We start from the raw sequence: 27082 nt of genomic DNA, 5'->3' as shown, positions 1-27082 counted from the left end.
TCATTGGACTACCCAATCATGGACACCATGAGTAAAATAAAACCTAGACATCTTGTTTCATGAACTTAATGAAAACTCCCACGAATATCACAGCTTCCAGGTCAAAGAAAATCTCATGCCAATAGCCAGAAGGAATTCAAATCAGGAAGAGCCAATCAGGATCGTTCAAGATGTAGCAGCTTGAAATATGTTTTAACAAAATGTTTAAAATGTAGGCTTACGGGGGGGGGGGGGGTGGAGCCAAGATGGCGACAGGAGAAGACCTTCTCTCAGTTGCTCTGGAGCAAAACTTATAAACTGCGGACTCTAACTACATTTTCGAGAGACAGAACCCACAGAAGGATCCAGTGAGGCAATTCTCCAACCCAAGGTAACCTGGAAAAGAGCGGAAAAGCTCGGCTCCATGGGATCAGAGGGGTGGCCCGCCAGAACGAAGGAACTTCAAGCAGCCCCAGGGTGCTGGGAGCCGAGCTGCGGGAGTAGTTTCCTGATCTACACCCCAGGGAGCACCAGGCAGAACTTGGGGGGACAGCGGGGGACCTCTGCCAGAGCAAGTATGGTGAAGCCCAGCCCTCAGGGGGCAGCCCAGATCCAGGAACCAGAAGCAGGAGGAGCTAGTAAGCAGGAGCTCCCAGGGCACGAGCCCATTGAGAATAGGGAAGGGAGTGAAGAAAGAGACTGCCTAGCTCTGTCCTCTGCCCCTGGAACAGGACTCTGGGGTTCTGCCCACATTCAGATCCTGATCGCAGTCTAGGCCCCACATAGAACAGCAGGCCCCCCCCCTCAGCCCCGTGGCAGAGGGGGGCTGCTTATGGTCATTCACAGACCAGGAGGGAGGACAGAGCCTCATACACTGAGTTCCTTGTGGGGGTGTCCCAAAAGCTCAGGAAGCACCCCAAAACCAGGCTCAGGTTGGGAAAATGAGTAAGCAGAGAAAAAAAAGAGAAAAACATTGAGAAATACTTTGCCTGTGATCCCAAGAAGGATCAAAACACTCAATCTGAAGATGAGGAGGTACAAGCTCCTGCATCTAAAGACTCCAAGAAAAACAGAAATTGGGCTCTGGCTATGACAGAGCTCAAAAAAGACTTTGAAAATCAAGTGAGGGAGACAGAGGAAAAATTGGGAAAAGAAATGAGAGAGATGCAGTAAAAACATGAAGTCAGCAGCTTAGTCAAGGAGATCCAAAAAAATGCTGAAGAAAATAACATGTTAAAAACCAGCATAGGTCAAATGGATAAAACAGTTCAAAAAGTTATTGAGGAGAAGAATGCTTTAAAAAGCAGAAGTGGCCAGATGGAAAAGGGGATAAGAAAGCTCTCTGAGGAAAACAAATCCTTCAGACAAAGAACAGAACTCAGGGAGATTGCTGAATTTACAAGCAATCAGGACTCAATACTTCAAAACCAAAAGAATGAAAAATTAGAAGAAAATGTGAAACATCTCATTCAAAAAACAACTGATATGGAAAATAGATTTAGGCAAGATAATTTAAAAATTATTGGAATACCTGAAAGTCATGGCCAGGAAAAGAGCTTTGACATCATTTTCAAAGAATTATTACAGGACAATTGCCCTGATATCCTAGAAGCAGAGGGCAAAATAGAAATGGAGAGAATCCACCAATCTCCCCAAGAAAGAGATCCAAAAAAAAAAAAAACCAAACCCCAGGAATATTATAGCCAAGTTCCAGAACTCCAAGGTCAAAGAGAAAATATTACAAGCAACCAGAAGGACATAACTCAAATATCGTGGAGCTTCAGTCAGGATCACACAGGACTTAGCAGCAACTACATTAAAAGCTTGTAGGGCTTGGAATATAATATTCTGGGAGGCAAAAGAGCTTAGAATGCAACCGAGAATCAACTACCCAGCAAAACTGAATGTCCTCTTCCATGGAAAAAGATGGACTTTCAGTGAACCAGGGGAATTTCAAATGTTCCTGTTGGAATGGCCAGAACTGAACAGAAGATTTGATCTTCAAATACAGGACTCAGGCAAAGCATAGAGAGTGGAGAAGAGGAAAATATGAGGGACTTAATGATATATTCCTGTATAGAAAAATGATACTGATAATACTCATATGAACCTTCCCATTTAATAGAGCAGGTAGAAGGAGCTTTTATAGATCAAGTACAGGAGAAAACTGAATTTGAAGATATACTGTGGCATAGAAATGGAGTCAATAGATAAAAGGGAAATGTAATGGGAGAAAAAAAAGGAGAGGAGGAATAGGTTACGATATTTCATATAATAAGATTTTTCTTTATTACAATGAATTATTGCAATGATATGGAAGGGGGGAAGGCGAGGGGGAATGAGGGAATTTTGCCCTCATCAGAGGTGCCTAGGAGAGGAAACAGCATATATACTTAACGGGGTATAGACATCTGTAGTAAGAAGGAGAGAAGGGAGACAGGGAGAAGGGGGAGGTATGTGAGTGATGGAGGAGAGGATGGACCATGGGGGTTGAATGGTCCAATAACACATTTTCTTTTTAACTTCTTGCAAGGGGCTGGGATTGGATGGCCTGTCCGGGACCATAGGGCTGGGTGGATGCTGGGTAAGGGGTGGTATGTGGGTTCGGGGCCTCTTGGCCCCAGGGCTGGGGATCTGTCTGCTGCACCACTCAACTACCCTATAGCAGAGACAGAGTGAAAGGAGAGAGAAAATATAGTTCATGGTAGTAGAGAAGTATGAATGGAGGGAGTTGCGATCAGCAATGGCAACAGTGGAAAAATATGGAAGTAACTTTTGTGATGGACTTATCCTAAAGAATGTGATCCACCTGTGACAGAGCTGGTGGTGTTGGAACACAGACTGAAGCATATTTTTTATTATTATTATTTTCTGGGGGGTGTTGCAGGGCAAATGGGAATGGGTGGCCTGCCTGGGGCTGCACAGCTGGGTGATTGTTGGATGTCTGAAGCCGGATTTGGACCTGGGTGCTCCTGGCTCAAGGACCAGTGATCTCTCTGCCACCCAGCCACCCCTACTATTATTATTACCATTTTATTTTATTTTGGGTCTTTTTTGAGGGGGGAGGGTTTTGTAGGGCAATGGGGTTGGGGTGGCTTGCATGGATGGGGTCACACAGCTGGGTGATTGTTGGGTGTCTGCAGCCAGATTTGGGCTCAGGTGCTCCTGGCTCCAGGGCCAGTGCTCCATCTACTGTGCCACCTGTCCATACCTACAATTATTATTATTAATTTATTTTTTATTATTTTTTTTAATTTTAATTTTAATTTTTTTCTCTCCCCTTTACTTTATCACTTATGTGGGTCTATATTTTCTTGGGGGGGAGAGAGTATTATGTTTACTCTTAAAGAAGAATATTTTAGTAATGTATAAAAAGACATTATTTGTACAAAATAAGAATAAAGAAAGAAAAAAAAGGAAGGAAGGCTTACAACTAAGCATAATATATCCAACAAAATTGAACATAAACCTAAGGAGGGAAAAGTGAACCTTTAATAAAATGGCAGCTAAGAAGTACAGTGGAAAGAGCTCCTGAGCTAGAGTCAGGAAAACCTGAGTTCAAATTTGAACCCATAAACTCTAGCTGTATGACACTGGGCAATCCTGTTGCTTCATCTGTAAAATGAGCTGGAGAAGGAAATACCAAGTCACTCAAGTATCTAACCCTTTGGGGGTTAGAAAGAGTCATACACAACTGAAATGACTAGACAATAACAATGAAATAAAGGACTTCTAAACATTACTAATAAAAAGATCAAAATTGAATAGAAATTTAAGTACAAATAGAGGAGTCAAGAGAAGTACAAAAAGGTAAACATGAGAGATCATAAGGTATAGCAAGGCTAAACTGTCCCTTTAGAACTCTATCATCGCTGGGGGTCATGGAAAGTACCTAATTAGATTTGAGAATTAATTCTGTTATGTTTTGATGATCTAACAAAAAGAATGGAAAGGAAGCAGGAAAACAAAAGAGAGGAGGCATCAGGAAATTATATAACTGGTGCCCAAGTAGTAATCTATACAAATAAGAAGGAAGAGATGAGGAATGAGCAAGTGATACTTGAAGCTCACTCCCACCTGAACTTGCCAAAGGAGGGAAGAACAATGCCACAAATACAGCTGAGTCCAAGAAATACATCTTACTCAATAGAGAAAGAGAAAATGGAAATGGGAGAGGGAGGAATGAAATGAGGTTAAATTAAGGGAGAGATGAGTTCAAGCAAAACTAACTCTAACTAAATTCTTAAAGAGTATAGACCTCAAGGAAGGGTTTTAACCTCCTTTGTCCCCTTCCCCTCCAAAAAAAGGGGGAGCATAATGTATAATTGGACTCTGGGTGAGGAATTAAAGCAGAATTCAACAAAATGTTGTTTACAAGAAGCATACTTGAAAAAAGAAGAGAGAGATATGCAGAGTTAAAAGAAGGGGTTTGGAACTAACAGTAAAAGGTAAAGAAATTCCATTTACTGTAATTGCAGATAACATAATATACTTGGGAATCTATCTCCCAAGACGACCCAGAAATTGTATGAACACAATTACAAAACACTTTTCACATAAAATCAGATCTAAACAACTGGAAAAATGTCAATTGCTCATGGATAAATGTTTGGGGTATAGGGTAAGCTCAAGGAAGACTAGTACCTTGGTATGAGGGCTGCTTTCCACCTTTGATGTCCACCTAAGCCACCTAACTCTCACCTGAGGCTCCAAACTGCAGCATGCATAGCAGCTACACCCCAGTAAACTATTTTGGTGGTGGTGGGGAACTAAAATCAGATCTAAACAACTGGAAAAATATCAATTGCTCATGGATAGGCCCAATTAATATAATAAAAGCAACAATTCTACCTAAATTAATTATTTATTCAGTGTCATACCAAACAAACTACTATAAAATTATTTTACAGAGTTAAAAAATAACAAAATTCATCTGGAGGAATAAAAGGTCAAGAATATCAAGAGAATTAATGAAAAAAATGTAAAGGAAGATGACTTAGCTGTACTATATTATAAAGTGGCAATCTTCAAAACTGTTTGGTACTGACAAAGAAATAAAGAATAGATTAGTTACATATACTTTTTGGTAAACCCAAAGACTGTAAGCTTCTGGTATACAGACTATTTGGCAAAAACTGAAAAATAGTATGGCAGAAATCAGGCATAGATCATCACATGCCCTATACCAAGATAAGATCAAAATGGGTACAGACTTTAGACATAAAGGGTGATATAAAGCCAGGTAGGAGAACAAAGACTAGTTTATCTGTCGGATCTATGGAGAGGGGAGAAGTTTATGGCCAAACAAAAGATAGAGAATACAATAAATTGCAAAATGGTTCATTTCAACCAAATAAAATTAAAAAGTTTTTGCACAAAGCAAATCAATGAAAGCAAGAGTAGAAGGAATGCAGAAAGCTGGGAAACAATTTTCACATCTAGTGTTTCTGATAAAGGAATTATTTCTGAATTATATAGAAAACTGAATCAAATTTATAAGAATACAAGTTATTTTCCAATTGACAGTCAAAAGATATGAACAGGCAGTTTTCAGATGAAGTAATCCAAACTATCTCTAGTCATATAAAAAAAAGTTCCAAATCATTATTGATTAGAGAAATGCAAATTAAACCCAACTTTGAGGCACCACATCACACCTCATGACAAAAAAGGCAAATGATCAGTGTTAGAGAGAATGTGGGAAAACTGGGACCTTAATACATTGGTGGTAGAGTTATGAACTCATCCAACCATTCTGGAAAGCAATTTGGAACTATGCCCAAAAAGCAATAAAACTGTTCATCCTTTTGATCCATTACTAGGTCTGTATCCCAAAGAAATCACAAAAATAGGGAAAAGACCTTACATGTACAAAAATATTTATAGCAGCTCTTTTTATGGTGGTAAAGAATTGAAAATTGAGGGAATGTCCATCAATTGGGGAATGATTGAACAAATTATCATATATAAATATTATAAATGTTTGGGGTATAGGGTAAGCTCAAGAAAGAGTAGTACCTTGGTATGAGGGCTGCTTTCCACCTTTGATGTTCACCTAAGCCACCTAACTCTCACCTGAGGCTCCAAAGTGCAGCATGCATAGCAGCTACACCCTAGTAAACTATTTTGGTGTGGGGGGGACTAAACGAGGTTGAGGGTAACTGAGGGAGTCCCTGACTCATCAGTGAGTAATGGGGGGGGTGTCCACCCCAAGGATGTGAAGTCTTCCACTGGTGGAATGGGTGGAAGAGAACAATTTGTTCCAATGGCCATGAAGCCAAGTAAAGCAGGTGCTATGGAGCACATAGAGCTTGGTTAGACTTCAAAGATGCCAAGGTAATCCACTGTACCCAAAACCATCCTCAGTTGTCTTAACTCTGTCTTGCCATGCTGGATCATGATGACTTTGGAAGAGAGAGTGAGGCAATTGATTTCGTGCAGCTCTATCTCACTTAAATCCAATTTATGCAAACAACAGAGATCAAGCAGGGTGCTGATACACTGGGAGCTGTAATCACTACCCTGCACACAAGTGGCCCAGGGCCATAGGATCATTTCTCCACTAAAAGCAGCAGTGAGATTCAAGAGTCCCCATTTAAAGCAGCCCTTTTAAGGATTTCACTGCTCACCTCCTGATGTGAGGAAGGGGCTAGGAAAGGTGCCCTAAAAACTCTGCTTACCCAACCTTGGCCTGATTACTACAGAAGGTGGGGATCCCACAGTGTGGTCAAGACACAAAAAAAATCTACTGCAAAGAAGATTCCACTCACATCAGTGTATTCATTTTTCTAGAGTGCTCGTAGTGAAAGGGAATGCTATGAAGCTGGGGCAGGTTTTACAATCAAAATTAATTTAGTCAACATTCTTGAATGCCTACCAAAAGGAGTGAATGACAGGCTCATGACAATGAGATTGCCACTTCCAGGAAAAGGCCATGCTACCATCATCAGTGCCTATGCTCCCTCCATTATGAACACTGATGAAGTTAAAGAAAAATTTTATGAAGCCTTGGAGACCCTTATCATCAGTGTAGGAAAAGAAGACAAGCTTATAATTCTGGATGACTTCAGGGCTAGAGAAGCTCAGATTACCAGACATGGCAGGGAGTCCTTGGGAGGAATGGAGTTGTAAACAGCAACAGCAATGGTCACCTACTCCTGCAGACTTGCACATCTCATGACCTTCTCATCACAAACACTGTCTTCCATTTACCTAAAAACAATAAAATTTCCTGGATGCACCCTTGTAGCAAACATTGGCATCTATCCGACTATGTGATCATAAGGAGAAGAGACAGACAGGATGTAAGAGTGACAAAGACAATGAGTGGTGCAGTGTTGGACTGATCATATACTCATCTTCTCCAAACTGAATATTCATATTTAACCAAAGCGGCAGCCCCAAGGCAAAATGAATACTAGAAGAATTAATGTCAAGATATTAGAGTGTCTCTCTGAGTCAGAACAGTTTGTTGCTAACTTGGTGGGAAAACTGAGCCAACACACAATTGGTAACAGTGGAGCAGAAAAGGAGTGGGCAGCTTTCAGAGATCTGGAGAATAGCATTGTATTTGCTCACTGGGCCAGATCACCCACAAACATCAAAACTACTTTAATGAAAATGGAGAAATACAGAAGCTGCTAAATGAAAAACAAGAACTCCACAGGGTTGATCAGCAGGATAGTTCATCCATTCTTAAGAAGACAGCATTTAATTCCATTAAAAGGAAAATCCAAGTGAAACTTAGAGAGATGCCAGGCTTTTGGCTCAGTAACTGATGAAATTCAATTTTATGTAGACAGTAATAAACCAAAATACTTTTGTGATGCCCTGAAGGCTATTTATAGGTCAAAGACAAATGGTGTATCTCAACTACTTGATGCTGATGGATGCAGATTGATTAATGATAGGGACATGATCCTAGAGAGATGGGCTGAACACTTCCATAGTTCTTTTTTTTTTATTTTTAGGTTTTTGCAAGGCAAATGGGGTTAAGTGGCTTCCCAAGGCCACACAACTAGGTAATTATTAAGTGTCTGAGACCGGATTTGAACTCAGGTACTCCTGACTCCATGGCCGGTGCTTTATCCACTAAGCCACCTAGTTGCCCCACTTCCATAGTTCTTAACAGATTATCACCAACTAATGCAGAAGTCATTGACATTTACCTCAAGTTGAAGTCACTTAGTCCTTCCTAATTGAAGTTCCAACTGAAGAAGTGGTTCTGAATGTCATCAGACTCCTTTCAAGTGGCAAAGCACCTTGTGCTGATTCTATTCCAGCTGAGATCTACAAGTGGGAGGATTCATTGCTCATCCAAAAACTGACTGGAATTTTCCAGGTTATAAGGCATGAATAGGTTATCCCCCATGAATCCAAGGATGCTTCCATTGTCTATCTCTAAAAGAGTAAAGGGAATAGATTGTCTGGTGACAATCACAGGGGTATTTCTCTTTTAGTCATTGCTGTTAAGATTCTTGCCAGAGTCCTTCTTAATAGGCTGATCCTTCACCTGGAAGTTGGTCACTTCCTGAGATCCAGCATGGCTTCAGAAAGGGAAGAGGAACAACTGACATGGTGTTTGCTGCCTGACAACTCCAGGAAAAAATGCCAGGAATAGAACAGAAGTCTGTATACAACATTTGTATATTTGATCAAGGCCTTTGATACCATCAGTCATAAGGCTTTATGGAAAAATTAGGTCAAAATTTGGTTGCTGAAGAAGTTCATCAGTATTGTCCATCAGTCTCATGATGGCATGCATGCCTGTTCTGGATGCTGGATGATGCTCTTGAGATTTCCCAGTGACCAATGGAGTAAAACAAGGATGTGTCCTTGCTCCATACTTTTTAGTTTGATGTTTTCAGGCATGTTATCAAATGCCTTTGATGAGGATGAACACGGCCCTAAGATCAGCCACTGCCCTGATGGCAAATTCTTCAACTTGGAAAGGCTACAAGCCAAGACCAAAGTGGAGGGAGTGTTGGTGCATGATCTGTTTGCAGATGATTGTGTGCTCAATGCAGCCTCTGCAGCATGTATCAAACTATGGAACGATTCTCTGCTGCTTGTGCTAATTTTGGTTTAACAATGAACACCAAGAAAACCCAGGTGCTCCATCAACCTGCACTGCACCATTCATATGTGGAACCATCAATTACAGAAAATGGACAAGTTTTTGAGGTCTGTGGACAAGTTCACTTATCTTGGCAGTGTCCTTTCTAGGGAGGTATATAGTGATTATGAGGCTGGCACTCGCACTGCCAGAACTAACTCAGTATTTGGGAGGCTCCAAAAGAAAGTATGGGAGAAAAGTATTAGTCTGACCACTAGACAGGTCTATAGAGCTGTTGTGCTGACCTCATTGCTATATGCCCGTGAAACTCGGACAGTCTACCAATGCCATGTCATAAAACAATCACTTCCATTGAAATTGTCTTAGAAAGGTTCTGAAGACCACCTGGCAGGAGAAGATGCTGGACACTGAGGTCCTTTCTAAAGCTAAACTGCCTAGCATTCCAACATTACTACAGAGAGTGCAACTATGATGGGTTGGACATGGTGTTAGAATGCCAGACATAAACTTGCCAAAAAAGGGCAAGCACTTACAAGGGGGTCAGTACTGAGACACCCTGAAGATATCATTGAAGGACTTTAGAACTGATTGTACAGCATGGGAGACAGTGGCACAGGACCATCCAGCATGGCATGCCCTCATCAGTGAGGGGGCTGCACTCTATAAGAAAGGCAGAACTGAAGCAACTCAAAGGAAATGTGACATCTGTAAGTTTAGAGCACACACCCCAGATGTTCACATGGACTATGTGTCCAACTTGTGGTAGAGCATCCCAAGCTCATCTGATCAACCACAGTTAAACACACTATCATTTGTCTCAAACACAGTGATATCATTTTAGGCTTCTTTGATAATGAAGGACAAGAACAAACCAACCATACAAATGTTATGGAGTACTATTGTTTTGTAAGAAATCTAAAGAAAGGGCTGGAGGAAAATCAATTATGCTTCAGTTGAAAAAAAAGTTAGGGGTAGCAATCATGATCACAGATAAAAAGACAGCAAAAATAATGAAAAGAAGTAAACAAAGAAGCATAGTTTGCTGAAAGAAGTATTCTATTCATTCATTGAGTTAGTATCAATACTACTCATTAATGTAACAAATGATACATCTAAATATTTAAAAGAAAAATTAAGTGAAGGAGAGACAGTAAAAAATTTAATAGTAGTGACACCTCAATATATCCCTCTCAAATATACCCAATATACCCCTCCCCTGATAAATTCAACCGAAAAAAGAAAAAAGAAGTGAAGGACTAGGATTGAATTTTTAAAAAGTTAGAAATACTAGAGCTTGGGAGATGACAGAAGTATACCTATTTCTCATTACTGTGGTATCTACAAAACTGACCTATGCAAATGCACAAAAACCTCAGAAACAAATATAACAAAGAAAAAATATTAATTCTCTTTTACAGAATCTAATGAAATAGACTGTAACAATAAGGAAAAGACAGGCACTTGGATTAATAAATGGTCTTCCCGACTTCAAAGATGATGAAGAACTGATTGATTCAGGATGCAGAGTTTGAAGCAAATATTTTCCTTCCTTTCTTTTTCCCCCTTTTCTTCACCCCCTCCAATATGGCGTTTGCAGAAATGTGTTTTACATGACCATTTATGTAAGTGTCATCATTATTTGGCGATATTCAGGGGATAGATGGAAAAAGGGAGAGAATGTGGAACAGAAAATTAAAATAAAATTTAAATGCTACAGAAAAAAAAAAGAATGCCCTCTCTAGCATTTCCCACCAGTGGACACCTCAGACTCAGCTGATTTAAGAACTGAACTCATCCTCTTCCCTCTTACCATCCAGAGCAATGCCATCTTCCTTATCACCCAAGCTAATAAACTGGCATTATCCTTGATTCCTCCCTCTCTTTTACTGGACATAACCAATTTACTGCCAAATGTTGCTAGATTTTTTTTCCTTTTCCACATACAACCATCCTTTATCAATTCTTCCCTGAAAAAGGATTCAGGTGAAAGACAAAAAAAAAAAATTTTTTTTTGCTATTATCTAATTTACATAGAAGTCATATTAGGACCTTCTTTCTTCTCCTCCTTTATCAGGATTTAGCCAATCAGATCTTGCCACAGTGCAAGACAGCCTTTAAAGTTGGGTTTTGCAACCATGCATGATACATTATCTGTATGGCAATGCAAAAACAAATGAATAATCCAAGTCTTGAAGATGCTAGTACAGTTTTGGAGACATTTCTCTTTAAGTTTTATTGTTCACCAACTTCAAGCAAATGTTTTAAAACTACTAATCAGGTCTCCAGAACAAAACAAATGGGAGTCCAACTAACTTCACCTCTTTAGAAGCAATGGTCTCTACATCCTTTGACCACCACAACAAAACATCATAGAGAAGCATCTGCATCAGACAAGAGAGAAACTAGAATCACCAAGCTCCTCAAAAGTTGACCAGGTGGATAAGGAGGCCAAGATGGAGCCTTCAACAGAGACTGGAGTTCTGCATTCAAATGGGACATGATGTTGATTTTCATTGTCCTTGGGGCCAAGGAGGGTATTAGCATCATCTTGAGCACAGGATGGTAGCATGGGTCAATATAGAATTTGGAAATATCAATGACATCCTCTCTGATGAAGTGGAAAGCAGTTTCATGGAGACTACAGGATTTCATACTTAAGAAAAATGGTTCTGTGTACTGATCCTCTCTGTCAACCAGGGACAGCTGATCATCAGGGAGAACATAGCTCCCTTCTAGGTAAGGGACTAGATGAAGCTGTCTAAGGTAAAATTAATAGCTTCTCTTGATGTCACACATAATTTCCATCTTGGCCACACTTGTGAAGCTGTAGTTCTTCCAGTTGGGAACAAATGAATGATAAATCATTTATTACAAGCATGGGAGCTGGACATTGTGTGAAGTGATGGGGAAAGAAGCCATTCCCTCAAGAAGCTGATATGCTAATGGAAGAAAAAACCAGACACATTCTCAAGATGCAAGAGAAAAGAAAGTAGCATCTTTGAAGGTAATGGCTAGGATGTGAAGTAGGCGCCTGAACAAAGCTAGCTATCAGAAAAGTCCAAGGTGATTACAGTGTCAGGGAATTGGGTCTGTGTCAGGGGTAGGGGTGGAGGGAAGGAGTACCATCATCTGAACACTGGTTGCATGGTTTGGGAGTGAAGAAAAGATCAAGGGAGTGAGGGAAGGGTCAAGGCTATCAAAGATGCAGACAGAAGATGGACAGCCTTCCCAGATGGCCACAATGTGAATTACAGTATCCCTGGAGTCTATCATTGGACCAGTGGTACAACCAAAATCATATATGGATTACATGGCCCAGGGGGCTCTTTGGTCAGGATACCTCCCATGTACTGGGTGACTCCCTGGACCAAACCAACAACCAGACCCAAATGTCTGGAGCATCCCAAAATAGAAGGAGAGAAAGAAAGCCTGAGGGTTACTGTCTGTTGCACATTCTGGAGTCCGTCAGTAAGGATGAAAACTTTAACACATGGAGACTCTTGAGAGTTATGGCCTGATGCACCAAAGGGCTCAGGACTCCTTCACAAACTTCTGAATCCCTCTTAGTAGCTCCATTTTAGAAGGGGTTGGCAGCTATCCCCTAAGTCTTGGAAGTCTTGGGAAGATCTTCATCTGGCTGGCTCAGAACAAGTGTCTGGGCAAATCCATGGACCAGGGTCCTTTAGCAGGAAGTCGCCACCTGGCACTTGACTCTGCTGAATGCCCCAGGATACCCAAGCAGCCACTTCCTCCTCACAAGGTGCAGCTGCTTGTTCTGTCCTAAGTCACTTTGTGGGTTCCTTCACTTCAGTTGTGCAACATACTACTTTGATTGCTAGGTGGCCACCCCCAAAGCTCCTGGGACACATCTCAATCCCCCTCTTCATCACTTCTTTTGATCGCTTTTCAAAGCTGTGCTTCATACTCCATTTCCAAACCGAAGAAGGGAGAGTTATCCTCAGCGCCTCTGTGGGGGAGGCCAATCTAGACTTCAGTTGGGTTGTCTCTTCATTGTTGAGATCTCTAGGAGGAGAATTCGAAGTTCTGGATGGCAGTCTCAGGATATTCCAGCTTTTAGAACCCCTACAGGATTTCTGATGCTCTCCAAAGGAGATGTCAATCATTGCTCTCCACAAGCCTCCTCTACCACTGCAAGACTCTAGTCTCACATTTTAAACTCACAAAGAAAAATCGTTATTGAATCAATTTAAAAAGCAATGCCTCATTAGGCTCCCCCTTAAGAAAGTAATTGTAAAAAAAAAAAGAAAGGCAGTAATCGTAGTATTCAAAAGGTAATTTAACCAGCTTTGGGGAATGCACAGTGTTACAAAAGTGTGAAGGCAGAGGGGAAAGGTTCAGAGAGAAAAGGGATAAACATGACATGCTCTAGGATATGTCTCTGACAAGGGAGAATCCTAGAATTAAAACATCTACATCCCGAAAAGCTTAGCAACTAACCTGATCAAAGAGGTAACTGACCTACAAAAAGAACTCATCAAAATTTAATAATAATGGGTAATTTTGAAACTCCTTTAGTAAATCATAATAAAATGGGCAAATGATAATCAAAAAAAGAGGCTTGAAGCAAGATATGAAGGAACAGGGTAAGGTCTACTGAGAAAGAAGAATGAGATGAGGTGTTTACCTAGATAAACCACTGAAGGAGTAAGATGCAAATGAAAGAGATGAGTAGAGGTCTAGAAGGAGAAACCCCCACTGCCCCTACTCCCCCACTGACTTGTGAGATAGTGCCTAGGCTCAAGAACCAATGACACAAAGAGTACGTTCCATTAAAGGACATGATAATTTAGATGCAGCACACACAGGATGCAGCCCAAGCGGTCCTCAGAGGCAAACTCTAATTCCTGAAGGAGATATTAGCAGGGGAAACCAGAAGAGAATAAGCTGGGTCTATAGTTAGACATTAGTAAATGAACTCAGGAACACCAGCCCCTAAGGTAAGCACAGGCATGAAAGGCTCTAAGAAGCAAAAGAGAGAAATGTCATTCAAGTGTCAGGGGCCTGGTCTGGACCAGCTCGAGCACACAGAAATGGCTCTTCTCCTGTATCTGGACCACCAGGAACACCTGTACAGAAAATTGTGGGTGCTCCCCAATGAGGTAAGGATGCACCGCCCTTGGAATGGCGGACATCGCATGCTCAAAAGTCCTTTGCCAAGTTAGTTAGCAGGCAAAGCAGACTTTCTCAGGGAATGGGCAGGGGAGCAGCAGGGATGCAGACAAAAACCTTGGAGCTCCCAGGGGAGGAGCGCAGCTGGTCCCGCAGGGTGGGCTGGACTGCCTGAAAGTTTATAAAAACAAAATCCACTCATTGAAACATCTTTTCGTATTGTGAGTGGACAGATCAATCTCTTTATCAAGAACATCTCATTCTGGGCTCTTACCTTTAAGCTCGGCGTCTGGGTCTGATCCACAGTGAACCTCATTAGGATGTTGAACTGAAGGTCATTGGGGAAAGACTCTCTGGAAGAAAAGGGCACCAGTGAGAGGAGAACCACCCCCAACGAACACAGATGGATGGTGGGCAGAGCTACAGCAACTCTGGTCCATACTCAACTGACTGTTAACCCAAGGGTTGATGGCTACCAGACTCAGCTCTTGGTCTGATTAGAAATAAATGGCTACAAAGCTAAAGCCAAGTGGGGACTTCCTCTCTGGGAGGGCAGGCAGGAGGTTGGTGGGCCAGGTTTCCCCAGACCCATCAACCCTGAGAAGCTGCACCCTTGGGAAATATCTGGTCATGTGAGTGTGGGAGCTCATGATCAGCCAGGACCCAAGAAAGTCAACTGCAGGGAAACTCCAAAACTCTTCCCATGTGGCAGGTGAACATCTCCAGATGCCCCAACAGCACCAATGAATGTAGATGCTTACACTGTGACCAGCACAGAGATGGGCAACCAACACGCATGGTCCAGACCAGAGCACAGAGGCAGCATCTTCCTCTCACGGGAACTGAAGTGATGGAGTTACTCAGCTATCCATGAGGTTTAGGCATGAAGAAATGACTCTCCCCAAGGACTCTTCCAAGGATCTCTGGTCTTGCCAATATGATGTTCTCTTCAATGGTGAAGATTGCAACTCATTCATAGAAGCAAAAGATCTCAGAGGTAGTACCAAGACTGAGGGTATGCCTGCACAATTGCTATTAATGGATATATCTTAAAAAAAAATCTGGGGCATGGGATGAGGGCATGTTCTTGACTAGAGAGGGGGAGCCTTGGAGGAGCTCTGTGTGATAGTCATTGGAGGGAGAAACAGAAGTGATAATGATTGACATATATTAAAAATCACCTGGAAGTTAAGGAAACACAACCCAAGTCTGGTGGTACCAGAGATGTGGTACAGCAGGGAAATAGGAGCAGGGAATAATTTCTCTCCTTACCATAATAATGGTAAGGGAAACTTTATTCTTTAACTGATTCTCACCAACAAGAAGGAATTTCTTGCGGTGAAAATGATGGGAACCTTGCAGGGGATGGAGAGGGAAGAGTAAATCTTCCCTATGAAAGCTAAGCATGGTCTGATATGAGCCCAAGATTTTGAGTGAGCAGATTTACAAGGATTGAGAGGAAGGATAAATATAATTTTACAGAATTTTAGAGGTGGTATGGCCAAGAAGGATGGGAAACTCATGAAATTCTAAGAAAGTGGAGGAGGAAAAACTGAGTCATCTGAAGAAAATGCCCTACTTTGAGAAGTTTCCAAGCAGGGACAGGAGCAGATGGACCAGGACAGAACCCCAGTGGGAAGGGATACAACTTGGTGCAAGAAAACAGTGGCTCCACAGTTTCCTGAGGAAGGGTCAAAGGGGCACAGCTGCAGGATCAACTTGACCAACAGGAGGAAGGAAGCTGGTCTCTCCAAAGTGGCTTAAGCCCACATTGGCCTTCACACTGGGTCAATGGGTCTAGATAAGTTTCCCTAGGCTTTAGAAAAGTTCCTGTCAGAGAGATGGATCTGATGAGAGGGCCAGCCTGGGAGGAGGTCTCTGGGGAGCACCCCAGCAATCTGCTCAGCTGGCACTGCCTAATGATGTCAGGATCCAAAGAGTTGCCAAACCAGCTGGAGCGCTAGACTGGATCTAAGAAGACGAAACCTAACCAGAGAATTACTATAGAGCATACTCTCAATCTAAAATCCAAAAATTGCTCAATCTAAAAAAGGAAAAACAAACCAAAAAGCTTCAAGCTGTAAAAGACCTGCAGGTATTCACAAGAAGACATGTCACCATCAGACTATGTCATGACATAGCCTTCCCAGAGTTGATGGTCCTGGGGTGCTCTTAAGGAGGTGGGGAGATTTCTTCTGGATTCTGGCTGGGTCAGATGATACTGTTCAATGGCATTGCATCCTTGGCACCCATTTAGGAGGGATGCTTTTCAAGGAAGACAATCAGGATAGTGAATGGCCTTCAATACAAGTCCCCAAGAGGGCCATCTTAGGAGATCTGCCATGTGGAAGGTTCCTGCTTGGTCCCAAAAAGTATATCAGAAGAGCTGATTTTTTGAGAGGGGTCCCTTCCTTGGAGATCTTCAGGCAGGGACCAGGCAAGGGATCATTGGCTGGGAATGCTACAATGGAGATCCTGGTGGGCACAGGCTGGACCAGAGGCACTCCAATTCTGTGCTTCTCTTGGATGCTTGCCCCAGTCCCATCAGACATTCTCCTCAAGGGGTTTCTTCAAGGCCCCTGAAAACCCCCCAGTCACCTCTGGCATTCACCTCCTTGCTGCATGCAATCTCTTGGAGTTTATGGTGCACCTTCCCTACACATTGGCCATTTATCATGAGCAGCAGCCTCTTCCCACACACCCTCCACCATTTTTATTTTTCAGAGATTATGGGGAAGAAGCTTAGACTCGCTGAAAACAAACTACAACTTCTCAAAAGTCTTGGGACCAGCTCATTGCCACCTGCACCAAGTACAGGCACTGGGAGACTATTTCTGTAGCAAGTGGTTTGGACAATAGGACTGGATTATTAGGCTGAGACTCCCGTGAGTCGCCATGAAGGTCATTTAGGAAGTTCTCACATTCCTGCCATAGACGCCCCCCCCCCCAAACAATGACCAGAAACATAAGAAGAGGGCACCATCTATCGGAAATCTCACTTCTATTGGCTCAACAGATTCTCCCTTTTGGGACCCTCATTTCCTATCAGTACATCACTGCTTGACCCATTGTCTTTGCTAAGCTTAATTACTCTAGGCATTTCCTGATTCCTCAATTGGGGGCACTTCCTATTCTTGCTCCCCAGTCATCAGAAATTACACTGTACAAGTATGGGGGAACTGCCCATGCTATTCTTGTACCCACTCGGGACTGAGCAGTGGAAGAAAGTAAGTTGGACTTCTTGGGAACTGGTGCATGCAATCTGGGCCGCCTGGGGGGTCTCACCACCACATAATTTTCACTGTCAAGACACCATACCCTTCTCCATCCCATGCCATCTCTCTGCTCCCAAGTTGCCTTGCCCATACCCTCCTATCTGGGAAAGCCAGTCTGCTGACCCTGGCTACACTGGCTTTCTCCCCCCTCTCCCTCTAAGGTTCACCTCCAGCACCAGAGTCTATTCTCTGAGAGCTGATCTTGTACCAATTTTTCCATAAGCCTAACTCATGTCTGGGCCAACAGAAGGAAGCACATCATTGTCTCACCTGGGAGAAGAGGACCTACCCGGTGGTGGGCTTCTTTCTCCTGCATCTCCCCAGCAAGTACTTGCTGGAGAACACACTGCTCTCCCCGAGAGGTCTCTAGATCACCTGAGTCTCAGTCCCATTCTGGAAGTCACCTATCACCTCCCCAATCAGCAGAGGATCCAGATCCCAGTTGGTAATCTCTCGAGGTCATTACCTGGTGATGTCCAGGGCTTTCTGAACTTTGGCCTGAACGGACCCCAGCAAATCTGCGCCCATCTTCTTCAACAGTTGAGTCAGCAACACAAAGAGCCAATCCTGAAGGTCATCTTTATGGACTTGGAGGAAGTCCACCAGCGTCTCCAGAAACATGCTGAAGACCTACAGTTGGTAGAGATGGGGACGATGAGGAGAGAAAGGGGCAGGAGAGGAGGACACACTGACCCTCGGGGTGCAACTCAAAACGGAACCAGGAAGAACAAAGGAATCAGAGGCAGACGAGGCAGTGATTGGCAGCCAAGCAGGAAAACAATCGGTCTTGCTTTTCATTGGGCTCTGCGCTAGAAAAGGACACCTGGCACAAGGCCCGACTTGGGCACAAGTCTGACAATTAGCTTCTACTCCATGCAGTATCACTCGAGAAAGGAACCCTGCCATGATGGCGGACACACCTAAGGCCACCGGGGCTGAGCCAAGCTGGCCAATGATGTCACTAGATGACAGGGACTAGACCTGACAGGACCTGACCAGTCAGAGGCCACAGCAGCGATCTGGGCTGGACAAGCACATTCAGTTGGTGAGGGGTTTGGGTGGGGCAGGAAGAGTATTGTACCAGGTGACCGCTGACATTGAAGTACTATCTTAGTCCTGGGCAATGAGAAGAGGGAAAATGGGCCAATGTGATATTTTTGTTGTCCATGGACAGGTAAGTTACTATCTTTTATAACTGTTCCAAAGTTATGTCTGGAGAGTCTCTAGGGTAGCCAAATAAATGAGGTAAAAATGATATTAAAAATTATACCACTCAAGATAAAACAACACCATGATGAATTTCTAGTAAAGGAAATGTTCCCCCTTTTAAAAATGCTATAAAAATTATCAGAGCAATCATTAGGGTTACTTCTAGTTCTAGGTGCTGTGATCGTTACAAACATAGGGTAATGTAGCTGAACAACTGAGCAATGGAAGTAGCAGAGAACAAGGAAAAGTCCACACTAATAGAACATTTCCAGAGAAGTCAACGTGAACGAGAGCGTGCTCTGCTCTTTAGCACATCTGGGACCACAGACTAAACGAAGGACAATCCTCACTTGGGATTGGGAGGAAGTTAATTCATCTCATACAGTCTCAAGGTGGGCATCCCACCTCTTCCCCTTGACCAAGTAACTCCCCTTTCTGCTGGAAACTTTCATGAACATACTAAAATGAGAAAAGCTTCAGCTGAGGATTCCCTCCCTCCATGTGCCCAGAGGCCCTTTCTGAGGAGAACCCAGGCAGCCTTTTGCTCTGCTGCCAGAGCCACCTGCCTCACCCTTCCCGGCACCTCCCTGTCAGGGTGATTAGGAGGAGAAAAGGAGATCCTTTTGGAAAGCTCACTCTGCCCTCACAACTGGATCTTTGAGAGCTTCTGGACCTTCTGGAGCCTGACTCTCTTACATGACATCTGAGCTGGGGAAGCTCCCTCCTCCCCAAGCTTCCATCCCTTCCCCTGCTGGCACTAGTTGGCCCAGGTCTGGAAGGTGAACACATCCTCCACCCCATCCTTGCCCCCATCCTGGGTGCTTCCAGGGGTACTTCTGCTCTCAATCACCCTAAGAGGAAGGAGCTCTTGGACTCCCATAAAGGCAGATAGAGGTGAAGTAACTCACCCAGGGTCCCACTGTCAAGTGTCAGAGGCCAGAGACACTTCCCCATCAGGGGGCTCTGGGGTCCCTATTTACTCTCCCAAAGATTCAAGAGAAGGAAGGGACCCCACTTGTCAGGAAAGGGCATGCCCCGCCTCCCAGTGTTCCTGAGCTATCCTTCCTGTCTCCAGGTCCTTCCCCATCCTCAAAGTCCTTCTTGACATCAAGCCCACCTCTCTAAAGAGGTCTAACCACAGGAACAGAATGGGGTCAAAGGCAACGTCCCGGGGAGGACTATCAGGTTGATTATTCCTCCAGGACTTGGAGGTCATTAAAAGTCCAGATCTTTTCCAAAGGATCTCATTCTGTTTTGTATTTCTAAAATTGCAAGACTCTCCACTAATTCCTACTTGACTTCTTCCTCTTTGATTCAGCCTAATGTTCTGGTCCAAGGGGAATCAAATCAAGGGGGCTATTGATCTATCTGGGAGGTTTCTTGCAGGGGGCTGCAACCTGACTTGACTTTGCTCATTATCCCCAGGTCCACTTGAACCCGATTTGGCTGCTCTAGGAGGATGGTGGCTTGTCTCGAACATCCCTTTGAGTTGGTTTTGGACCCTGACCCTCTAATCCGGTGTGCTCATCTGCAGACAGACGGAAGTGCCTTCTCAGACATTTTCTTGCATGATGAAATGAGGACTATTTCGGGTGGACTGGTGTCCAAGCTAGCAAAGGGACATTCAGTCCTTCGGAGGTCCTGGGGAGATCTGTCCCTGCCTGGGGAACACCCAGACCCATCCGATGCCAGGAGGGAAATGCTAACGGAATCTGTACTCCAGCCTGCTGCTAGTCTTATGTTTTTTTTTAGATTTGTTTTTTAAGGCAATGGGGTTAAGTGGCTTGCCCAGGCCACATGGCTAGGTAATTATTAAGTGTCTGAGGTCGGATTTGAACCCAGGTACTCCTGACTCCAAGGCCAGTGCTCTATTCACTGCACCACCTAGCTGCCCCCGCTGCTAGTCTTGAAGAGTAATCTTCCCTGCTGTTACTGGCCCACCAACAAAGGAAGCAGCAGCACAAAAGGGAGGCCAACCAAGACAGGACATTTGCTTTCCTAAGATAAAACCAAGAATTCTTGGTCTAGTGATGACGACGGGTTGTTGACATCACGCTGGATTCTAAGTTGGCGGGACGGGGGTGGGAGGAGGGTTTCAATCATTTAGGAACACAGAAGGCCCAGAGCGCGGGCAGCGGCCCACAGCCCAGCAGCACCCAAGGAGAACAGAAGTCTCTCTCGGACGAGCTCTGGCCATGCTGGCTGACTGCGAGGGTGACAGGGCAGGGGGTTGGGCTTTAGGGGTGCCAGCCATCATCACACTGAGGACAGAAGAACAGAACCCAATTACGTCAGTTAATTAGTAGATGAGAAAAGCACGTCTCCAAAGAGACCCACATGTTTGCATAACTGTACAGAGAGTTGCAGAAATCGCAACAGATCTGACACTGCATGAATCTTGGGGAGAGAAAAAGGAAGAGAGAAGAAGGGTTAATGTCATCATCATGCAGCAAAGTTAGCTTTCCAACAAATATTGAACCAACTTACTCTCTACCGAGAGTTCCGACACAGGAGACAGCATGCAAAAAGAAAAGGAAAAAAAAGAAAAACACACACATTAGTTGCCATCAATGCAAAGTCCCTGTAGGGAAGAAAACACAGAGATAATCAGACGACAAATGCCGTTCAGCAGTAACCCAAGTCCCTTTTCTGCCGGGAGCTGGGAATGGTGGGGGAGAAGAGCTGATCCCTCTATCCCAGGCGGCAGCTTGGCTTCCCAGTGGCACAGGTGTCTGCCTGCGGGACCTGAGGACTGGGGGAACTCTCCAAAGAGGCATCAGGAAGAAAGGAAGCCACAAACCTTCCTCCCCATCTGTACTCTTAGTAGATGCTTCCTCTGATTGGCTGCCAGTGAGCCCCAACAGAGGAAAAGAGGAACGACTGGCCCAGGGTCACAGAAGTGGGGTGTGGCCAGGGGAGGCTTTCCACCTGCAAAGGGAGCCAGCTCTTTCCTCAGATTGTGGACAAGTCTCCGACAGGTAGCATCACTGCTGTGCACTATTTTTATTTATTTTGTTTGGCATTTCCTGGGAAATTTTTTAAAATTTATTTAAGGCAATGGGGTTTAAGAGTGACTTACCCAAAGTCACACAGCTAGGCAATTATTAAGCATCTGAGTCCAGATTTGAACTCAGGTCCTCCTGACTCCAGGGTCAGTGCTCTATCCACTGTGCCACCTAGATGCCCCCTACCGGGACATTTTCATCTGCTTCAGACTGGTTTTGTGACACCCAGTGTGGGCTGTGCCAGATGTGGCAACCCCCCCTCCAGAGACCCTGTGTCAATAGGCAGAGAAAAAATCCACAACTTTCCCATGCCACTGGTCACCCAAGCATCCACAGTGGGCTGTGGGCAGGAGAAGGAGCAGAGCATGTCAGAGAAGAGCCAGGAGGCATCTCTCCTCCTCCAAATCACTTTGGAAAACCCCAGGGGACCTGCTGCTGCTCCCCAGAGGGTTCATAGAGACCTGTTGTGTTGCTCCATGGCTGCTAGGGGGCCAAGGAGTTGGTTGGCAGAGGGTTCGTGAAGGTCCTTGGGGTAGAAGAGAGACACACAAACACATACATACATGGGTGTCTGTGTGTGTATATACATAAACACATACAAATCTCTTTTTTAAAAAATATATATTGTATCTATTGGAGCAGCTAAGTGGTCCAGTGGATGGAGTCTAGGCTTGGAAGCAGATCAGAGTTCAAATTCTGCCAGAGACACATGACCCTGGCCAAGTCCTTTCACCACCACCACCATCGGCCTGCCTCACTGCCTCAACTACCAGAGAAGGAGAATAGCCCCTTGCCAGGGCTGCTGAGAGCATCCAATGAGGTAACCCCACTCTAATAAGGAGAGTGGGCCACCCTTTGGTGGGCAATATTCCCTATGATTCTACAGAGACATCCAGATAAAGAGAACTCCTTGTAGGGGTCCGCTGATGGAACAGAGGCAGAGGGCTGGGCTGAAGTCACCTCTGACCCTTCCTAGCTGTGGAACCTTGTACACCACCCCCTACTTCTCAGTTTCCTCATCTGTAACAAGGTGCCTCAGGTGAGCCAACCAGGGGCTGATGTGTTCCATAAAGGCTTGTTACTGTGACTGCTTTCCTTGAAATGCCCCATGGGAAGGGGTCTTCCTTTTGGCTCCTTGTGAAGACATGACATCACAGGACCAAAAGAGTGGGAAGAGAGAAGCAGAAGTGGGTGGTCAGCAGAAGAGGAGGGGAGGGGAATATGCCCCCCACATCCCCAAATTCATAGCAACTTGTCAGGGTGGGCCACAGGGCACAGGCATGGTCCAGGATTGATCCATTTTGGAGAATCTCATTCCCCAGGTCAGCTTACCCCAGGACCTCAAGGTCTCTGAGAAGGTGGGGGAGCCCTCTGGCTACCCTGCTCCCCCTTTCCTGTGTGGCCACCTAGTTCCTCATGGAACAACATAGTCTGGGATGTCTGGAGGTCAGGGCAGGCTGAGATCACTCTCTTTTCTCTTGACCTCCAACCCCATCTAAGAAGTGAAAATGTATCTCCCCTTGAAAGTCAACTTTTGGTCCTGGTTTAAAACAAACCAATTTCAGCCTTTCAAGCCAGATTCTTCAGTATTCTCTTGGGGTTAGAGGCTCCTCTCTGGAAGGGAGACCCCCCCCCAGCCCCCATTTCAGCAAGGCCCAGGTCTAAGCTCTGGAAGTAGCATTCAAGAGAAAGCAGCAAACTGTCTGGGGGGTCACTGACTGGTCAAAGAGTGCCAGCCACTGTTTCCTGGACCACTAATCCCAAAGCACTAATCACAGAGACAAGGATTGGAGAGGACATGCCCAAAAGGAGAAAAACAAAGCAACAGGTGGGTGAAACAAGAAGGCGAGGGAAGAATGCCAGGGGCCAGCCAGGGAAATCTTGGAGCGCTTCTCCCGCCGCCTGGGGGAGGAGCTAGCCAGGTTTCACTCTGCTGATGGGAGGGCGACTACAGCCTGAGGGCCGTGGTCTGGTTCAGGAGACAGATGTGGCTTCCTCGGCTCTCCCCACCCCCTTACATGGGCACCATGCCCAGGCAGATGAGCTAAGAAGACAAGGAGCTAAGAAGGTGAGGGGCTGCATTGTCACACTTACCTTGCTGTGAGGGTCTGCAAACATCCTGGTGAAAATCTCACACAATCTTTTCAGCTCGACACGACTGGCAAAATGATAAAGTGATGAATTAATAACAGTGAGAGTTTCAAGAAGACATTTGAATGCATTGTAGTTCACAAGACCCAGTGAGGGTGGCAGCAGGAAGCCGTCTCAGAGACACTGGGGAGCGGATAGTGTGGGTGTAGTGGTGGGCAGGGGCTCCGGCCGAGAAGGGCAGCATCCATCCTAAGGACCCTAGTGTGCTATGCACGATTCCCCCACCACCCCACCCCATTGCTTGGACTAGCCAGGACCCCTTGACCCCAGGGTCAGTTCATCAATCGGCAGCCTTCATTTGGAATACCATCTAGGGGTTTGGATCTGTCTAGAAGTCTGGCCAGGCTCTGCCTTCAAAGAGTTCACACTATACCTGGAAGGCACAATCTGTGAACAGTTAAGAAGGGACTGCAAAATGCAGTGAAGACACGCCCCCCCCCCCAGGGGACACCCCCTGCACATGGGGCAGGGCCTGGAGAAAACAAGGCCTGAGTTCAAATCCGATTTCAGATACTTCCTTGAAGTGGGGCCATGCCAGCCTCTGTTTCCTCAACTGTAGCAGCCCAGGTCAGGGGTGCAGGGGTGGGGGTGGGGATGCTGGAGGAGGAGGGGAGGTCGCATCACTCCCCTCCCTTGTCCTGCAGACAATTCGAGCCTCCTGTCCATCTCTGTTCAGCAAGAAATCCATTTGTCCCACTGGCTTTTCCCTTCCTGTCCCCCTCTCCCTTCTGGGACAGAACAATAAAAAGGCCCCTCTGGGCAGGGGGCTGCAGAGACACCCCATTGTGGTGGGCAGACAGGGGAAGGAGATTTTCCTCAGGCCACACCCAGCACACATCTCAACTGACTGATGTCTATTCAAGTTTTCTGTGGTCCCCAAAAGGGCTGTTCCAAATGTTTCAGCCTGTGGAAGAGAAGGGGCATCCGGGTCCAAGAGGGTTTGGGCAGGCCCAGCTCTGCACACTCTCTCTTCCTACTGACTTTCCTATGTGGAGTTAGGCCACTGGGACTCCCTGGAGAGAGGTCCAGGACTGTCCTTCTCAGATTACTACCAATCAGCGGTGTGGAATAGGTGGCACTGTCCATCTGGCTGTGGCCTCTGACCACTGCTCCAGAGGGCCAGGGGATTTTATTAGTTACCTTATGGTCTACAAATCTGCCCCCTCCCTCCCCCCGTTAAATGAAAAAGGCAAAGAAAGCACTAGGGCTGGTGACACCTCTCCCCCATGATTCCCCAAACCCAAGGACTGGCCATGCGCTTACGCTCCGGAACCTTAGCTCCATGAGCGGAGAAAGCAGTTCCAACACTAGTCCTCAGATTACTACCGATCAGCGGCGTGGAACAGGTGGCACTGTCCATCTAGCTGTGGCCTCTGACCACTGCTCCAGAGGGCCAGGGGATTTTATTAGTTACCTTATGGTCTACAAATCTGCCCCCTCCCTCCCCCCATTAAATGAAAAAGGCAAAGAAAGCACTAGGGCTGGTGACACCTCTCCCCCATGATTCCCCAAACCCAAGGACTGGCCGTGCGCTTATGCTCCAGAACCTTAACCCCATGAGTGGAGAAAGCAGTGCCAACACTGTGGAAACAGATTATCCTGGCCTAGCCTGGCCCCATGGAGAAGAGCAGGAGGAGCCACTTTCCAGGGACACAGCACTGCCCATGAGGTGGCCTATGCTGGCTCATCCTGCTACATGCACCCCCTTTTCTGCTGCCCTCTTGGACAGGATGGCAAGAAATGGAAGGGATGTTCAAAAACTGAATAAAATTTATTTTAAGATGAAATCACCAAATTTCTTGGGGGGGGCACACATACACATACACACACACACACACACACACACACACACACACACACACGGACATTTATCCTTGGAAGATCATTGGCTCTCTCCCCAAGGCTGCCTGTTCCCCTGTTCATGGAATCTTCCAGACAAAAGACTGGTGGGGCCAAAGGGAGGAGAAACCACGAGGGATGGGGTGGGGGGGGGAAGAGAGATAAGTGTAACACACACACTCACCCCACACTCACCACATCCACACCACATATACGCACCAAACAATCAGCCCCCCACACACTCATATTCTCATAACACAATCACCTCCCCACACCCACCACACCCCACATATACTCACCACACAATCACTCCCCCATGCCACACCCATATACCCCCACACACAATCACACACATATTCTCACCCCCCCACACACAACACATCCATATACCCTCCACACTCACCCCAGACACACTCATCACAGCCACACAGAATATCTGAGTTTAGTAAGGAGAACCCCAGAAGACCGTTGAGAAGGAATCCCAAGGACTCCAACCACAACTGCCTGCCCCCCCCCCCCAACTTAGGTCTTCTCTTGCCCTCCTTGCTGACTGCCCTTGGACCCTGGCCCGAGGGAGAGGGAAGGTGAAGAAAGTTTGGGTCCAAGGCTTCCACCAATCTTTCCATTTTACAGAAGATAAGAGTGGAAGCTTGGATGCCACACCAGAGACTTCCTGGTCCCCAAGCATTGTGGTTGCATTGCCTGTCCCCTGACTCTGGGCAGCCCCAAGCCCTTACCTCAGTGTGCGCTGGCTCTTGAGCAGGGTCTGGAGGCCCAGCAGCCCTTCTTTCCTCTCAGACCAGTTGGAGCTGGCACAGCGGTTCAACACTTCGGCCACATCCTCCGTCTGCCGCATGTAGGTGGGGATGCTGCCATTCCGGGAACTGTAGGAGCGTTCTGAACAGGCGCTCGAGGCATCGCTGTTGGCATCGTCATCCGAGTACATGCCACTGCCATAGAGCTCGTATCGCCTGCGTGCGGGCTTTTTCTGGGCACGGCATGGAAGGTTAGTGTGAGAAGGGGTGAGCACGATGGAGGGAAGGATTCACTCCCACACCCACATCCTGCCCACCGCCCCCCAAACGCCAAGGCCCTTCCTGCTGCAGCATCTCCTTGTACCCCGGCTCCAGAAGTTCCTGGCAGCTGAGGACCTCTCTACGGCAGAGTGGTCTCATGACTGAACCATTTCCGTAGTCCAATCTAAGAAATGACCTGAGCACCCAACCTCTGTTCATTCTGAGAAGGGCTGGAGGAGCTCAAGTCACTTGTTCTAGCGAGACATCCTGGCCCAGCACAGAGAATTTCCTGTTAGAACCACGTTGGCCCTCCACCCCACCAAGGGGCAATGAGTGACCACGCCTTCCCAGACTTCTCTCTGCATTGTCCCGTCACTAAGGGGTCTTCCCCTCCACGTGCCC

The 27082-nt window shown here is 45.6% G+C and overlaps 1 protein-coding gene across 20 annotated transcripts in view; it reads right to left on the bottom strand.

The window, feature by feature from the left end:
- The window catches only part of CLASP2 (cytoplasmic linker associated protein 2), a 146277-nt gene that overhangs the window by 12927 nt on the left and 106268 nt on the right, over positions 1-27082 (bottom strand). For 12 of the 20 annotated variants that reach the window (XM_074199343.1, XM_074199336.1, XM_074199340.1 and 9 more), the window contains 5 exons: positions 26402-26652; positions 23769-23832; positions 17927-18090; positions 14460-14538; positions 14303-14356 (listed from right to left, as the gene is read on the bottom strand). In XM_074199343.1, coding sequence (XP_074055444.1) covers positions 14303-14356; positions 14460-14538; positions 17927-18090; positions 23769-23832; positions 26402-26652 — 612 coding nt within the window. The remainder of the gene's footprint in view (positions 1-14302; positions 14357-14459; positions 14539-17926; positions 18091-23768; positions 23833-26401; positions 26653-27082) is intronic. The other 8 variants (XM_074199339.1, XM_074199345.1, XM_074199346.1 and 5 more) reach the window with 1 other exon arrangement.

The sequence above is a fragment of the Macrotis lagotis genome, chromosome 8, assembly GCF_037893015.1.
Source record: "Macrotis lagotis isolate mMagLag1 chromosome 8, bilby.v1.9.chrom.fasta, whole genome shotgun sequence".
NCBI lineage: Eukaryota > Metazoa > Chordata > Mammalia > Peramelemorphia > Peramelidae > Macrotis > Macrotis lagotis.
This window is presented reverse-complemented; position numbering and strand designations above follow the sequence as displayed.